Source organism: Heptranchias perlo, chromosome 16 (genome assembly GCF_035084215.1).
Source record: "Heptranchias perlo isolate sHepPer1 chromosome 16, sHepPer1.hap1, whole genome shotgun sequence".
NCBI lineage: Eukaryota > Metazoa > Chordata > Chondrichthyes > Hexanchiformes > Hexanchidae > Heptranchias > Heptranchias perlo.
Genome location: NC_090340.1, coordinates 17,172,737 through 17,189,031, shown reverse-complemented (window position 1 = coordinate 17,189,031; position 16,295 = coordinate 17,172,737). Strand labels below are relative to the sequence as shown.

General features: G+C 47.9%; 1 protein-coding gene across 3 annotated transcripts in view; it reads right to left on the bottom strand.

The window, feature by feature from the left end:
- LOC137333270 (mixed lineage kinase domain-like protein) overlaps positions 1 to 16,295 on the bottom strand; it is a 37,612-nt gene that overhangs the window by 18,344 nt on the left and 2,973 nt on the right. The window contains exons 1-3 of one of the 3 annotated variants that reach the window (XM_067997433.1): positions 12,952 to 13,097; positions 10,031 to 10,495; positions 698 to 805 (exon numbers count right to left, since the gene is read on the bottom strand). In XM_067997433.1, coding sequence (XP_067853534.1) covers positions 698 to 805; positions 10,031 to 10,487 — 565 coding nt within the window. In that variant the 5' untranslated portion in view covers positions 10,488 to 10,495; positions 12,952 to 13,097. Of the gene's footprint in view, positions 1 to 697; positions 806 to 10,030; positions 10,496 to 12,951; positions 13,098 to 16,295 lie in introns of those variants that run through there. The other 2 variants (XM_067997435.1, XM_067997434.1) reach the window with 2 other exon arrangements.

The following is a 16,295-nucleotide window of genomic DNA, read 5'->3' as shown; positions in this document are numbered from 1 at the left end:
GGGGTGATGGTCAGTTCTGTAATTGGGTCTGGGATTGGTGTGATGGTCAGTTCTGTGATTGGGTCTGGGATTGGGGTGATGGTCAGTTCTGTGACTGGGTCTGAGATTGGTGTGTTGGTTGGTTCTGTGATTGGGTCTGAGATTGGGTGTTGGTTGGTTCTGTGATTGAGTCTGAGATTGGGATGTTGGTCAGTTCTGTGACTGGGTCTGGGATTGGGTGTTGGTCAGTTCTGTGATTGGGTCTGGGATTGGGTGTTGGTCAGTTCTGTGACTGGGTCTGGGATTGGGTGTTGGTCAGTTCTGTGACTGGGTCTGAGATTGGGTGTTGGTCCATTCTGTGACTGGGTCTGGGATTGGGTGTTGGTCAGTTCTGTGACTGGGTCTGGGATTGGGTGTTGGTCAGTTCTGTGACTGGGTCTGGGATTGGGTGTTGGTCAGTTCTGTGACTGGGTCTGGGATTGGGTGTTGGTCCATTCTGTGATTGGGTCTGGGATTGGGTGTTGGTCAGTTCTGTGACTGGGTCTAGGATTGGGGTGTTAGTCAATTGTATGACTGGGTCTGGGTTACAGTGTTAGTTGGTTCTGTGACTGGGTCTGGGTTTTGGTTTTGTTACAGATTCTCCAGTTCAGCTCAGTAAGAAGCTAATTTAATTTACTTGCTGAAGCTGTTGCAGAGCACCTCTGCCTTGTGCACTCACATGACTCAATTATGCATTTGATGTCCTTCAAGTCCATTTTCATTTCCTCCATGCCATCATTCACGGTCTGCACAGCCTGTTGGATCTTCTCCTCCATTGAAAGCAATACTGCCAAATAAGAGGAAGTCAACAGCTCTTAAGAAACTCAAATCTGCTGAATTTCATTCTCTCACCAGAAACAGTGAGAACACACAAAGCTGGAAGAGTAATAATCGCACACAAAGACATCAAGTTTCTCTCTGCTTTAAGACATTTTTTTTTTATTTGGGGGAGGGAGAAGAACCAGATGTTTCCGCTGCTGCATCGTGATTGTGAACAGATGAGAAAAGATTTGCCAAGCATTTTATTTCCACGGAGACGGTGCCCTCCTATTCCCAATTCATGTGGCAACTTAAGAGGTTTTTCTTACTTCTTTGTGTCTGCAACTGGTAAATAAATCACCATTGGCATGGCCCGAATCCTTGCCCTTTCCCCAAATCCAGTGGCCAGGAGGTTTCAGGAGATTCAGCTGAGGAAAAACTAACTGTTTGAAGACCAGAACTCCTGACCTCCTCCTGAATGGACCCTCACAAGTCAGCTGTGACATTAAGGTCACCAGTTGCAGGTAGTGACGATCATTGTCGTACTTTAAGAACATAAGAAATAGGAGCAGGAGTAGGCCATACGGCCCCTCGAGCCTGCTCCGCCATTCAATCAGTTCATGGCTAATCTTCGACCTCAACTCCATTTTCTTGCCCGATCCTCGTAACCCTTGATTCCCTCAGTCCAAAAGTCTATCAATCTCAGTCTTGAATATACTCATCGACTGAGCATCCACAGCCCTCTGAGATAGAGAATTCCAAAGATTTACCACTCTCTGACATTGTGGGAAGCACTTTAAGACTTTCTGATGTGATATGATTCATATAATTTAGTCTTTGCAGGGTTCAAAAGTGGGACTAATTTGTCCAGGGGCTGTGTCCCTGTTGCTCCATTACTATTTCTGTTTATATTTTTTATGCCACTGGGAGCTTCAGAAGCCTGGTGCTTTGGAACTATCTGCTCCCAGAGTTTCTCCCTCAATAGTGGATTTGGAATTCATCCACCAATAAGAGAGGAGCATGTAGTACCGGCCATTTCACATCGCCGGAACCATTCGATTCAAACAGCTGAAGCCGCAGCATAAGAAATATAGGAACGGAGAGGACAGTCGGAGAGAACAGGAATGGAGTGGACAGTCGGAGAGAACAGGAACGGAGAGGACAGTCGGAGAGAACAGGAATGGAGTGGACAGTCGGAGAGAACAGGAACGGAGAGGACAGTCGGAGAGAACAGGAACGGAGAGGACAGCTGGAGAGGACAGGAACGGAGAGGACAGTCGGAGAGAACAGGAATGGAGAGGACAGTCGGAGAGAACAGGAACGGAGAGGACAGTCGGAGAGAACAGGAACGGAGAGGACAGCTGGAGAGGACAGGAACGGAGAGGACAGTCGGAGAGAACAGGAACGGAGAGGACAGTCGGAGAGAACAGGAACGGAGAGGACAGTCGGAGAGAACAGGAACGGAGAGGACAGTCGGAGAGAACAGGAACGGAGAGGACAGTCGGAGAGAGCAGGAACGGAGAGGACAGTCGGAGAGAGCAGGAACGGAGTGGACAGTCGGAGAGAACAGGAACGGAGTGGACAGTCGGAGAGAACAGGAACGGAGAGGACAGTCGGAGAGAACAGGAACGGAGAGGACAGTCGGAGAGAACAGGAACGGAGAGGACAGTCGGAGAGAACAGGAACGGAGAGGACAGTCGGAGAGAATAGGAACGGAGAGGACAGTCGGAGAGAACAGGAACGGAGAGGACAGTCGGAGAGAACAGGAACGGAGAGGACAGTCGGAGAGAATAGGAACGGAGAGGACAGTCGGAGAGAGCAGGAACGGAGAGGACAGTCGGAGAGAACAGGAATGGAGTGGACAGTGGAGAGGACAGGAACGGAGTGGACAGTCGGAGAGAACAGGAACGGAGAGGACAGTCGGAGAGAACAGGAACGGAGAGGACAGTCGGAGAGAACAGGAACGGAGAGGACAGTCGGAGAGAATAGGAACGGAGTGGACAGTCGGAGAGAACAGGAACGGAGTGGACAGTCGGAGAGAACAGGAACGGAGTGGACAGTCGGAGAGAACAGGAACGGAGAGGACAGTCGGAGAGAACAGGAACGGAGAGGACAGTCGGAGAGAACAGGAACGGAGAGGACAGTCAGAGAGAATAGGAATGGAGAGGACAGTCGGAGAGAATAGGAATGGAGAGGACAGTCGGAGAGAATAGGAACGGAGTGGACAGTCGGAGAGAATAGGAACGGAGTGGACAGTCGGAGAGAACAGGAACGGAGAGGACAGTCGGAGAGAACAGGAACGGAGAGGACAGTCGGAGAGAACAGGAACGGAGAGGACAGTCGGAGAGAATAGGAACGGAGTGGACAGTCGGAGAGAACAGGAACGGAGTGGACAGTCGGAGAGAACAGGAACGGAGAGGACTGTCGGAGAGAACAGGAACGGAGAGGACAGTCGGAAAGAATAGGAATGGAGTGGACAGTCGGAGAGAACAGGAACGGAGAGGACAGTCGGAGAGAACAGGAACGGAGAGGACAGCTGGAGAGGACAGGAACGGAGAGGACAGTCGGAGAGAACAGGAATGGAGAGGACAGTCGGAGAGAACAGGAACGGAGAGGACAGTCGGAGAGAACAGGAACGGAGAGGACAGCTGGAGAGGACAGGAACGGAGAGGACAGTCGGAGAGAACAGGAACGGAGAGGACAGTCGGAGAGAACAGGAACGGAGAGGACAGTCGGAGAGAACAGGAACGGAGAGGACAGTCGGAGAGAACAGGAACGGAGAGGACAGTCGGAGAGAGCAGGAACGGAGAGGACAGTCGGAGAGAGCAGGAACGGAGTGGACAGTCGGAGAGAACAGGAACGGAGTGGACAGTCGGAGAGAACAGGAACGGAGAGGACTGTCGGAGAGAACAGGAACGGAGAGGACAGTCGGAGAGAACAGGAACGGAGAGGACAGTCGGAGAGAACAGGAACGGAGAGGACAGTCGGAGAGAATAGGAACGGAGAGGACAGTCGGAGAGAACAGGAACGGAGAGGACAGTCGGAGAGAACAGGAACGGAGAGGACAGTCGGAGAGAATAGGAACGGAGAGGACAGTCGGAGAGAGCAGGAACGGAGAGGACAGTCGGAGAGAACAGGAACGGAGTGGACAGTGGAGAGGACAGGAACGGAGTGGACAGTCGGAGAGAACAGGAACGGAGAGGACAGTCGGAGAGAACAGGAACGGAGAGGACAGTCGGAGAGAACAGGAACGGAGAGGACAGTCGGAGAGAATAGGAACGGAGTGGACAGTCGGAGAGAACAGGAACGGAGTGGACAGTCGGAGAGAACAGGAACGGAGTGGACAGTCGGAGAGAACAGGAACGGAGAGGACAGTCGGAGAGAACAGGAACGGAGAGGACAGTCGGAGAGAACAGGAACGGAGAGGACAGTCGGAGAGAATAGGAATGGAGAGGACAGTCGGAGAGAATAGGAATGGAGAGGACAGTCGGAGAGAATAGGAACGGAGTGGACAGTCGGAGAGAATAGGAACGGAGTGGACAGTCGGAGAGAACAGGAACGGAGAGGACAGTCGGAGAGAACAGGAACGGAGAGGACAGTCGGAGAGAACAGGAACGGAGAGGACAGTCGGAGAGAATAGGAACGGAGTGGACAGTCGGAGAGAACAGGAACGGAGTGGACAGTCGGAGAGAACAGGAACGGAGAGGACTGTCGGAGAGAACAGGAACGGAGAGGACAGTCGGAAAGAATAGGAACGGAGAGGACAGTCGGAGAGAACAGGAACGGAGTGGACAGTCGGAGAGAACAGGAACGGAGTGGACAGTCGGAGAGAACAGGAACGGAGAGGACAGTCGGAGAGAACAGGAACGGAGAGGACAGTCGGAGAGAACAGGAACGGAGAGGACAGTCGGAGAGAACAGGAACGGAGAGGACAGTCGGAGAGAATAGGAACGGAGAGGACAGTGTCGCAGAGTAACTGAGGATTCTGATCACTGAATAAGGGTATGGCCCATTTAGAGAGACCTCCCCTTTAAGAGGAGGGGGCTGGCTCTTTTAAGAAACCTCACCTTTAAGAAGTAATTAAGGCTGGAGTGGGTGGAGGCCTTCCCCAGTCAGGTGTGAGTTAAAAGACCGAGGCACAAGATTAACAGGGCTGCTGCTGAGACAGAGCTCCCTGAACACAGCCCAAAGAGGAAGCTGGAAAGCAGCTGGGCTCCGGGAGACTGACGCTGATGAGCTGAAATGCAGTAGCAAGGCAGCTTGGGACAACTGACAGGGGACAGGGGACAGGGGACAGGGGACAGGGACAGGGAACTGGGACGGGGATTGGAACAGCTGACTGGGACTGGGATTGGAACTGGGACTGGGACTGGGATTGGGATTGGGATTGGAACAGCTGACTGGGACCGGGACCTGGGACTGGGATTGGAACAGCTGACTGGGACCGGGAACTAGGCATTGCCAAAGGCACTGTAGTGTGACTTTGCATGGAGTGAATTAAAAGAAATGTGGTACGAATTACAAATAGGTCAAGGACTATCATTTGTTGTATGAAGAAAGTTACGAGACAGTAGGACTCTGTGACATATGGTGCCAGAAGTTGGATCCTGTCTCTGAGAGAAAAGAAAGAGACCAACCCAATATGCTGGAAACGCTTGAAGAATTGTTGCGTGCTCAAGAGAGGACCAATAGGTTCCTGATCCACGCCGCCCAGCAGGAGTCCTGGGGTAAAGGGTATGTGTTGCTGAGTGACCGGAAGCAACGTGCTTTGTATGATAAGTAAGGTGTTGTGGATAAAGATGTTGATGTCCCCATTACAATCCTGGTTAGGACGAGTTCTGGAAATTAAGTAAAGAAATGATGGTGGCTGACAATAAGGAGTTTGAGGATAAGTACAATTACGCATTCACTGAGGAGCCATAAAGGAGGCCTCTAGGAGTGAGCTGAGGAAGGAGCGTCCTGAAATTTTTCAGGAAACCCATTCTGAGGAGATGCAGTCCAGAAAAGGTCACAGAGGTAGGCCTGGGAAGTCCGTTCGTAACCAAAACAGTCCTGTAGCAGCTTTCCCTAGGCTAAGGAAGAGATCAGTGACATGTGCTTATGTGGTAACAGTCAGGAGGAAAATGGCATGGATCAGGTCCTCAAATTGTAGGCCACGCTGGAAGACTCCGCCAGTGCTCTGGGGAGGACTGAGTCCAAATCCCACAAACTGGTTAAGGAGGTGTCAAGTTTGGAGTCCCACCTAAAGGACACCCAGAAGCTGCTCCAGGAAGAGAAGGAGAAGAGGCTGAAGCTGGGGTGGCAGGTGATCTCCCTGCAGGCTCAGTTGGCAAATGGTGGGAAGAGACAGGCGCTGGTTAGACAGGTACGCGAGCTACATGAGGAGCTCAAGTGCCTCGACAAGCAACACCAGGCTGAGAGGGAGGTCCTGATGAGTGCCAAGGACAATGTGGGCAAGAATGTGCAAGTGCCGGATCAGCAGGTGTTGGAGGAGCGGGCTGACGAGCGGCAGGGCATCGAGGATACTAAGCTCTGCCTGCAGGCCGCAAAGGCACTTCAAGAAAGAAAAGCCAGCTAACTGCGACCGTTGCCAGCCTCCAGCAGTCAGTCAACGAGGTGGTTGATCAGAAGGCGCTGCTCGAGCAAACTGCGTGGGTTCAGGAGGAAAGGCTGACCGGACAGTTCGCTGCGTTGAACATGGAGATAATGAAGCTCTACAAATCCTTGATGCAAAAGGATGTGGAGCTGGAGGAAGAGAAGAAACTGAGGCTGGCAGAAGGCTCGCAAAGTAAAGAGCGGGCAGCCCAGCAAATTGACCTCTATCTCCACTGGAAATGGGAGACCCTCGAAGAAGCCCTGGGGGCCAAAGAGGACGCGATGCTAAGTTTTGAGAGATAGAAGCCAAAAGAGAGTAAGTTGCAACAAGTGGCCATGCTGAAGGAAGAGGCGGGAAAGGATGTGCAATGAGAAGGCTTCTGTTGTCGTGCAGTCCGAGACATTGAAGGTTGAGAGGGCAGCTGAGCTAGAGAGCTCACTAAACTGATTCAGACCTTGGAAGGTAATCAGATTGGCAATGAAGACCAAGAGAGGAACGAGCTGGTGCAAAAGTTGCAGACCGAGGTTGCGGAGCTGACCTCTCAACCAGAGCCTCCAGTCCGCCGATGAAGAGGTTGTAGTTCTTCAAAGGAAGCAAGAGGTGACTGAAGGTCAAAGGAGGCAATCCAATGATGAACAGGTGGAATGATCTGCAAAACTGCAGTGTGATCTTACTGATTGTCAAGGAGGTTGAAGGCAACTTGGAAGAGTACAGGGACAAGTTGGTCAGTCTCAAGGAGAGTCCTCTGAATAACAAGACCCTCCAGAAGCAACCAGCAGGTGACTATCAGAGGGCTGGAAAATGAGAGGCTTCGTAAGGAGGTTGCATTTTGGAAGGAAAAGTTCAAGATTGCTCGACAGAGAGGCTCAGAGGGACAGGACTAATGATGAGTTGAAAGAGCAAGTTGCTCGGTGCAGAGAGACCATCAAGATCATTCCAGCAGTGGGATTGACTAAGGTTGTACATAGTGAAGTAGCGCCTGAAGCTAAGGGTCTAACTTTGGAAAGTGACCATGAAGTAAAATTATATTCCGCTGCTATTGACAAATTTTAAGCTGTACAAAATGGGACAGTGACCTGTTAGTGGATCTTTCTGAAGTTGAGAGTTCAGAGTCCCATGAACCTGGGTTCCTTGTGACTGCAGTGGCTGTAGAAGAGCAAATTATTGCATAGACGGTAGCCTCTGTGTGGAGACAAATTCCAGAGTTAAGTGCCGTGGATCTACAACCTGCTGAGCTTGATGCAGGGGTTGTACAAGGACTGGTGATTGAAGCTACAGCTGCCATCAGAGGCTGCAATAGAAGCAACGGCTGGCTGCTTGTCAGACACTCGTAGTGTGGTCCGTGAAAACGGCTCAACTCTTGACGTGCAAGAGCTCCAGAGCGGAACAGCTTGAAGGTGGATTGGCTGAATGCAAAATCAAAGACATTGAACAAGAATTCTTCTTTGGGAATAGGTGTTGAAATAGTTGACCAAAGAATGGAAACCATCCTTTCTGAAGTGGTAACAGAAATAATTGGGACCGTTTGCAGGACTTCCGGTTTTTTCATCCCAATCAGCACAGCTGGAAGGAATCAAAACGGATCTCAGACAAGAAACAGGTTTGGCGACCTCAACAACGTAAAGGCACCAAGAGGATGAAATGGAGGGAGCTAATGGAGTGATCGATAACCCTGTTATCCGGTTGGAGGCTCCTGGAGATTGGGCCTTCACTAAAACTTCAATTGAAGGGTGCAAAGAATCAGCAACCCGGAGGTGAAATAAAGACCAGGGGAAGAAGGATTCCCCTGGTGGAAGAGGAACAAAGCGCAAGGGGGAAAACCCACAGGAGGGTCAAATGGATCAAATCGAGGGGCAGACGCAAAACACAGGAATCAAGTGGAGTGAGGGATGGTAGCTTCAAAATGAAGGACGAAGCCAACTGTTCCCGGTCAGAAAAGGTGACGCAATTGTTCATCCTGCAAAGTGTGGCCGAGGAGTAGCGGCTGGAGCTGGAGCTGGGGCAGTTAAGGAGAAAGCCTGAGAAACAAGTTCCAAACTCTGAGAAAGCCAAGGAATGGGTAACTTGGCCACCACCAGGGTTTGTTCGCAATCTTATGGGATTGAGTGCCGGTGCGGGCAGTGGAGAGTTCCACATCTACAGACCCCGGTGCCGAAGGGAGTACATGGGGAAAGGATTTGAGTGGGAGGGGGAAAAAGTCCAAAGATATAACAGCAACAGAGGTTAAGCAATGGAAAGAGAAAAAGAAGTCTGCTCCAGACCAGGAAGCAGCTCAATTGGATACTTCTTTCCCTCAGGCCTATCTTTGGTGGTCCACTGGATGAGCCTGCTGAGAGGACTATGCTGTATGAGGGGATATGGCTACCAGCAGTCTTTTGAAAGAGCATTGGAAAAGAGAAATAGACTGAGCTTGGAGAAAGCCAGAATGAAGGAGTCCTTTACTGACAAGAAGGCTGGAAAGATGAAGCTATCGGCAAGTCTGATAGTGTCCTTTCGCAAAAAAGGTGGTTACACCAGAAACGCCAGGTGATGGACACGAGTGGGAAATTTCCACGGGGAAAATCTGGCGTGAGGGTTCCTGTGAAAGGGAGATGCTGGAGTCCGCACGAAAAGGAAAGGCGGGAAACTTGGACACTGCATTAATGGCCTTTGAAATAGCCACAGGCACTGTCCATGGGGCATGTGAACATGGGCAGCAAGAACTTGGTGAAATGATTGCAAAGGCAATTAGTGAGCGTGGAGCTGGGGTTGGCTCAGAGGAATACTATGCTGCCTCATGGCACAGGCCGCTGGAGCTGGGGGGGAGGATGTGTAGCAGAGTGACTGAGGGCTCTGATCCCTGAAAAAGGGTATGGCCCTTTTTAAGGAGACTTCCCCTTTTAAGAGACTTCACCTTTTTTTAAGAAGTAATTAAGGCTGGAGTAGGTGAGGTAAGGTGAGAGTTAAAAGGATGAGGCACTAGAGAAAGCTGCTACTGAGACAGCCCCCCCTGAACACAGCCCAAAGAGGAAGCTGGAAAGCAGCTGGGGCTGGCCTGGGCTCTCAGATCTGTAAAGAAGCTAATGCCCTGAAGGGCAGTTGCAAGGCAGCTGCAGTCAGCTGAAAGAGCCTTGCGCTGGGACAGCGTACTAGGCATTGCTAAAGGTGCTGTAGCGTGACTTTTGTATGGAGGGAATTAAAAGAAATGTGGTACGAATTGGTCAAGGACCATCGTTTGTCATATGAAGGAGGCTACAGGACGGTAGGACTCTGCGACAACAGTCAGAGTGAATAGGAAGAGTGGACAGTCAGAGCGAATAGGAAGAGTGGACAGTTGGAGCAGGAGGGTGAATCACCAAGACTTCAGGTGCTAGATAACAAGGGCTTGTCATTTTAAATTGAGGGATATGGTGACCAGGTGGGATTGAAATCAACCAGAAAAGGATGGGCTGAATGGGTCAGGAGAGGTTTCACTCCATGTTAGTAGGTACAGAGGGGCGGGCAGACTGCCACTCATCCTCACACCAACCAACACAAACACCTTTCCTTTCCCACATTAGACAGCTGTAAATGTATTTGGAGTGCAATCATTCTGAACGTTACTTACAATCTGTAATGCCTCCTGATCATCACAAAGTAAAACCAAAACATTCAAATTAAAAATGACCATCTAGTTACCTTCCTCTAATTTCTTTGCCACCACATCCAGATGTTTCTGATCTTCTTCTAGGTCTTGCTCATCTTCCTCCTGCCTCTGCTTGCCCTTGAACACACTCAGCAGCATTTTGGTCTGTTCAGTGTGCAGGGCGAGATCCAGGGCCACAGAAGCATCGTTCAGTCGTTCGTTGAGATGATTGAAGTCTTCCTTGATCTCATAAGCCTTGAAGACCTTGGAGAACCTGTGCTTGTTGGTGAAGGACTCAATACAATCCTTTGCGCTCTCCAGAATCCCCACCAGCTCCTTCAGAACCGTTGCTATGCTAGTCAGGTCTTCATGTTGGATGATCTGCACAGGATCCAGGAGGGATTTGATCCGAGCCTTCAGACGCTGGCATCGCTTGTGATTCATTTTTGCCTCATTGCAGAGAGAGTAAATAGCCTTTGCAATATCAAAAATCTTTTCAATGTAATCCATACTGATATCTACAACAACACAACAACATCATCTTAAAGTTATCACAAGGAATGGATTGAACATTAACTGTGGGCATCATTCGATCCCATCTCATGCCCCTGAGTTGCTGGGGACAGACTAGACCTGACAGTCTATCATGAATAGATAGCTGGCCGCTGCCTGGGGGAAAACAGGAATTCAGTCAATCTCAGCCAGACAGCAGCAACTGGCCAGGGTTGCTTGTTCCTAATCACTATCCTGTGACCCTGTTCGACAGTGCATGTGTGAGGACCCTGGCTGAGGGCAGGATCAGACTCGGCTGTCACAGTCGAATAGCCTGTCAAGACACACTATGTTCACACGTATAACAAATAATGGCCAGTCAAGATACTGGAGAAAATTGGTAGAAAAAAAATGAACATATAAGGTGATTTTTAACAAATCCTGCCCGTCAAGGATTCAAAGGTACAGAGAGTGAGCAGGAAAATGGGAGTAGACTAGGTGGCTCCTGATGGGGTAGATACAGAGAAACTATTTCCTCTGGTGCGGGAATCAAGAACAAGGGGACATAATCATAAAATTAGAGCTAGGCCATTTAGGAGTGAAATCAGGAAGTACTTTTTCACACAAAGGGTAGCAGAAATCTTGAACTCTCACAAAGTAATTTGGGACATCCTGAGGTAGTGAAAGTTGCGATATAAATGTAAGTTCTTCTTTCTTCCCCATTGATAAGGACATTCTGGGTTTGACCCCCGTTTCAGGAATTTGAGCTCATAACCTATGCGGATATTTCAATGCAAGTTGGAGTGACTGATGTATTGCACAAGGCGCCACTCTTCAGCTGAGACGTTAAGCCGAGGCCCTGTCTCTGTGTACCATTCCTTCAGTAAATATTAAAGATCCCACAGCACTATTCCAAAAAAAGGCAGGGAGTTCTTCCAGTGCCCTGGCCATCATTCCCTCTTCAACTAACACCACCAAAAACAATTTAACTGGTCATTCTTCCCATTGCTGTTTGTGGGATCTTGCTGTGTAAAATAGCTGCCGCACTTGCCTACATAACATTCAAAGCATTTCAAAATAATTCAGTGTGTGAAGTGATTTCTATGAGAAACGGTATTATCTAAATATAAGTCTTTCTACTTCTTCTATACAATGTAATGTGACCAAATCCCACCTATACTGGGGAGGGAAGAGTACTGATTTAGGTTTCATCCAGTAACAAATCCTGAACATAACACGGGCTCCATGGCACTGTTTGATAATTAGGCTCATAAAAGAGCATGTAATACAATCCCTAGCTTGAGAGTGTCAGGCATTAATCAAAGAGCACGCTTCTCAGGCAGTGAGACAATTGGGGTACAAATTCTCAGCTGTAGAGTACCTTAATGTAAAGGCTTCCACGCTATCAAGATTCCTGACTGCATGAGGACATCAAAGGGCTCTATTATGGTAAGTCCCTGGAGGGTTAGCAGGTCTGTAGTAGTGTCATTACAGCAGACATCAAAAGGTCTCTTTGAATCTTCCTTTTCATGCTCACAGTTGGTGATAGATGACGAGGGACTCCAGTGTAAACTGGTTGGAATTCACGGGGCAGCTCCAAGGTCCTCTAATCCTTTGTAAAGCTCGTCATTCCTTTGCCTCTTGTTAACAAGGCACAGTTAAAAAGGCAATGTGACATGGAATTACAAAGAATTTACAGCACAGAAACACACCATTTGGCACAACAGGTCTATGCCGGTGTTTATGCTCCACATGAGCCTCCTCCCACCTTACTTCATCTCACTCTATCGACATATCCTTCTATTCCTTTCTCCCTCATGTACTTGTCTATCTTCCCCTTAAATGCATCTATGCTGTTTGCCTCAACCACTCCATGTGGTAGCGAGTTCCACATTCTAACTACTCTCTGAGTAAAGAAGTTTCTCCTGAATTCCTTATTGGATTTATTAGGCTATTGGCCTATCTTATATTAATGACCCCTAGTTTTGGCCTCCCTATAAGTGGAAACGTCTTCTCCACATCTACCCTATAGAACCTGAGCACTCCCTCAGTAGGGCACTGGACTGTCAGTCTAGATTATGTGCTCAAGTCTCTTTAGTGGGAGTTGAACCAACGACTTTCTGACTCAAATGCGAGAGTGCATAGGATTGTCTGGGTAAATCACACTTCAATTGATCCACTCCACACTGTTGGGCTTCATTTCCTCAGCTTCTCTGCCGAGCTCACAGAGAAAGATGGGGCCAGGAGACTCCAGGGTCTCCAAGTTACAGATGTGAATTAAGATACTGTTGGGAATTCCAGCCCCCTCCCTGAGTCACTCTATGCACCCCCCCCCCCCAAAAAAAACAACCTGAGTTTGGAAATGACCCAACGTTTGGCAGACTGGAGACAAGGAATGGTCTAATCTAAGGACAAACACACCTACAAAGGTGTCTTTATACAATGCTTCCGGGGACCAGGATCCGGATAAAGCGCCAGTTACCTGCTAGAAGGCTGATCTCGGCTGCTGTCCGGGTTATATGTTGCAGAGAGGCAAACTGGTCCGATTCACTCCGCTCCCGTTGTACCAGTCACTGAAGTTTCTATTCCAGTTCCCCAAGTCGCCACCCCTGAGCTGCGCTCTGTTCTGCACTCCCCTCCAGAGTGTTTTTATTGCTCTTCGTTTCCTCTGGATCGCTATCACTTTTCAGTTCCCCCCCCCCCCCCTCCCCTCTGACACTGGATAAATTCCAGAGCATCTGGACCCACTCCCCCCTATCTCACCCGAGGATCTGTTTGGAGATCTGATAATCCAAGGCATTCCCTGCCAGCGGAGGTAGGGAAATTGTGTTAAAGCGGGGCTGCGAAGGTTACTGGAGTGATCGCACCCACCAGCAGTAGGACACACAAATAAACTCAAAGAATACAGCAGGTACACACGTACAGTAAGTACATCACACAGTACACGCACACAAATAGACTCACATACAGTACAAACACGTACACAAGAACTCATTTACTTAAATCCAAAGACATAATACAAACACACATAGGGGGTGATTTTAACCCCCAAGAGCGGGTGGGTTGGGGGCGGGTGGGAGTTGAAAATAGTTGGTTTTTTTAGGTCGCAACTGCAAAATGTTTGGATTTGGCAGTCCCAGTGGGAAGCCTGTACTTTTATGCACCGAAGTTAAACCCAGAAATAAAGCCAGGTTGTGGTTGTAACCCCAAAAAAAAAACTATTTTCAACTCCCACCCACCCCCAACCCGTCCGTTCTTGGGGGTTAAAATCACCCCCATGGTGTACTCAAGACACACAGTACACATACAAATAGACTCAGACACCAGTACACAAAAGCACACACAAATTCAGACACAGTACAAAAATGTTAAAACTCAAAGACATACAGTAAAAACACACACAGACTCAGACAGTACAAACACACTCACACAAACTCAAACATGTAATACACACCGCATGCGCCAGCCCCAACAGTCCAAACTACAGTCCAATCACACACAAACTCAGACATACTGTCCAAACACACACACATACAAACAGACTCATGGGCATACAGTTCAAACACACATACAAACCTAGACACACAGTGCAAATGGGATGAAAATCAGACAGGTTCTGTAAAGAGCGGGCAATCTAATCCGCCAGATTACTGCCCAGGCAGTGAAGATGAAAATCTACCCCACTATGTAAATGCAAGTTTTTTCTTTCCCTAGTGTCTTGTGTTAGCTGGATGCAGAGCGGGTGTCTGGCTGGAGGGGACAGTACCTGATTAGCTGGATACAGCCTCAGGTGTCTGGCTCACAGTGCTGCCGCTCATCTGCTGCAATGGGCGGGGGGATTTGGTGCAGTGGCAATGAAATTGTACGCCAGCATTGTCTTAAATTCTATGTTTTGCAGATTTTATTTTCACTGGTGCTATAGGCTCTATTCACTTTTGATATCCACCTTTCAAAGAAGTCTACTGAGAAGTTAGGAAATCGTGAGCCAGTGATATAAAGAAACCACAATTATTTTTAGAAAATGGAGAAGAGGTGCTCCCTTAGTGGTGCAATCTTTAGGCAGTGGAGGAAGTGCTGAGGGTCAGTTAGGTTTTCTGAAATACCACTTGTTCCTTTTTTTTCGGTTAGCCAGATGTCTGATATTCACTCTTTAAACCAGAGAAATTCATCTAAGTGGACTTTCTATTTGTTTGATATGGAGTGCACATTCCCTTCAGTACTGAGGGAGTGCTGACTGTCAGAGATGCATCTTTCGGTTAAACTGTGGTCCCATCTGCTCATCTCAGGTGGATGTAAAATATCCCATTTGAAGAAGAGCAGAGAGCTCCCCCCATGTCCTAGCCGTCATTTATCCCTCAACTAACATCGCCAAAACAGATTGTTGGGCACCTATCTCATTGTTGTTTGTGGGACCTTTCTGTGGCTTACCCTGAAAATATATTAAAATTTACTGGTCCTGTACTGGGGGGGCTTATACTGATAATATATTAGGAACATAGGAACAGGAGTAGGCCATTCAGCCCCTCGAGCCTGTTCCGCTATTCAATTAGATCATGGCTGATCTGTATTTAAACTCAATTTACCCACATTGGTTCTATATCCCTTAATATCCTTACCTAACAAAAATCTATTAATCGCACTTTTGAATTTTTCAATTGACCTAGCCTTTTTGGGGGAGAGAGTTCCAGATTTCCACTACCCTTTGTGTGAAGAAGTGCTTCCTGACATCACCCCTGAATGGCCTAGCTCTAATTTTAAAGTTATGCCCCCTTGTTCTGGACTCCCCCACCAGAGCAAATAGTTTCCCTCTATCTACCCTATCAAATCCTTTAATCATCTTAAACAACTGAATTAGATGACCTGTTAGGTTGTATACTGAAGAGAATACAATCCTAGTCTATGTAACCTGTCCTCATAATTTAAGCTTTTCAGACCTGGTATAATTCTGGTGAATCTGGGCTGCACCCACTCCAACGCCAATCTATCCTTCCTGAGCTGCGGTGCCCAAAACTGAACACTGTACTGCAAATGGGGTCTGACCAGAGCTCTGTACAACTGAAGCATAACTTCCACCCATTTGTATTCCAGCCCCCTTGAGATAAAGGCTAACATTGAAAAAGTATTAAAATTTATTGCTCTAATACTGAGGGATTTACACTGGAAATATATTAAAATTTACTGCTCCCATACAAAGGTCTTACACTGAAAACATATCAAAATTTACTGCTCCGATTCGGAGGGATTTACACTGGAAATATATTAAAATTTACTGCTCCCGTACAGGGGTCTTACACTGAAAACATAATAAAATTTACTGCTCAATCAGTAAACCATGTAAGTGTAAGCAAAGGGTTAATCAGACTGTCCTGAAGTCTACTAATGTTATAATACTATTGATTTCTCTTTATAGTGTAGTAATGTTAATCTTTAGCCCTTGACTGTTAAACAGTGAAGTATAAGCCAATTTAGGGTAGCACTGAGCTGTTGGGCCGTGGCTGCCCCCTGCAGAAATGGTCAGCTTCAAGAAAAAGTAATAAGATGTGCTATTGCATACTGGTTCCAAAAGTTTCAGAGATCTTTAATCATTTGATAACGAGTGCTGGAAAATAAGTTAGTTCGGCAAAGGAAAACATCTGGGCATACATCATTTTTTAATTGGTATGAATGATACAGAAACGAAAGACAGACTTATAATTAAAGGTTTCACTTGGTAGAATAGCAATTATATGGAACAAGAGTGCAGCTATCAATAAGATAACAAAGTAAGGGAGTTATGCTTGTTAGCTCAACAGAAAAAGAGCTTGTTGTGTAAGGAAAATAAAATTA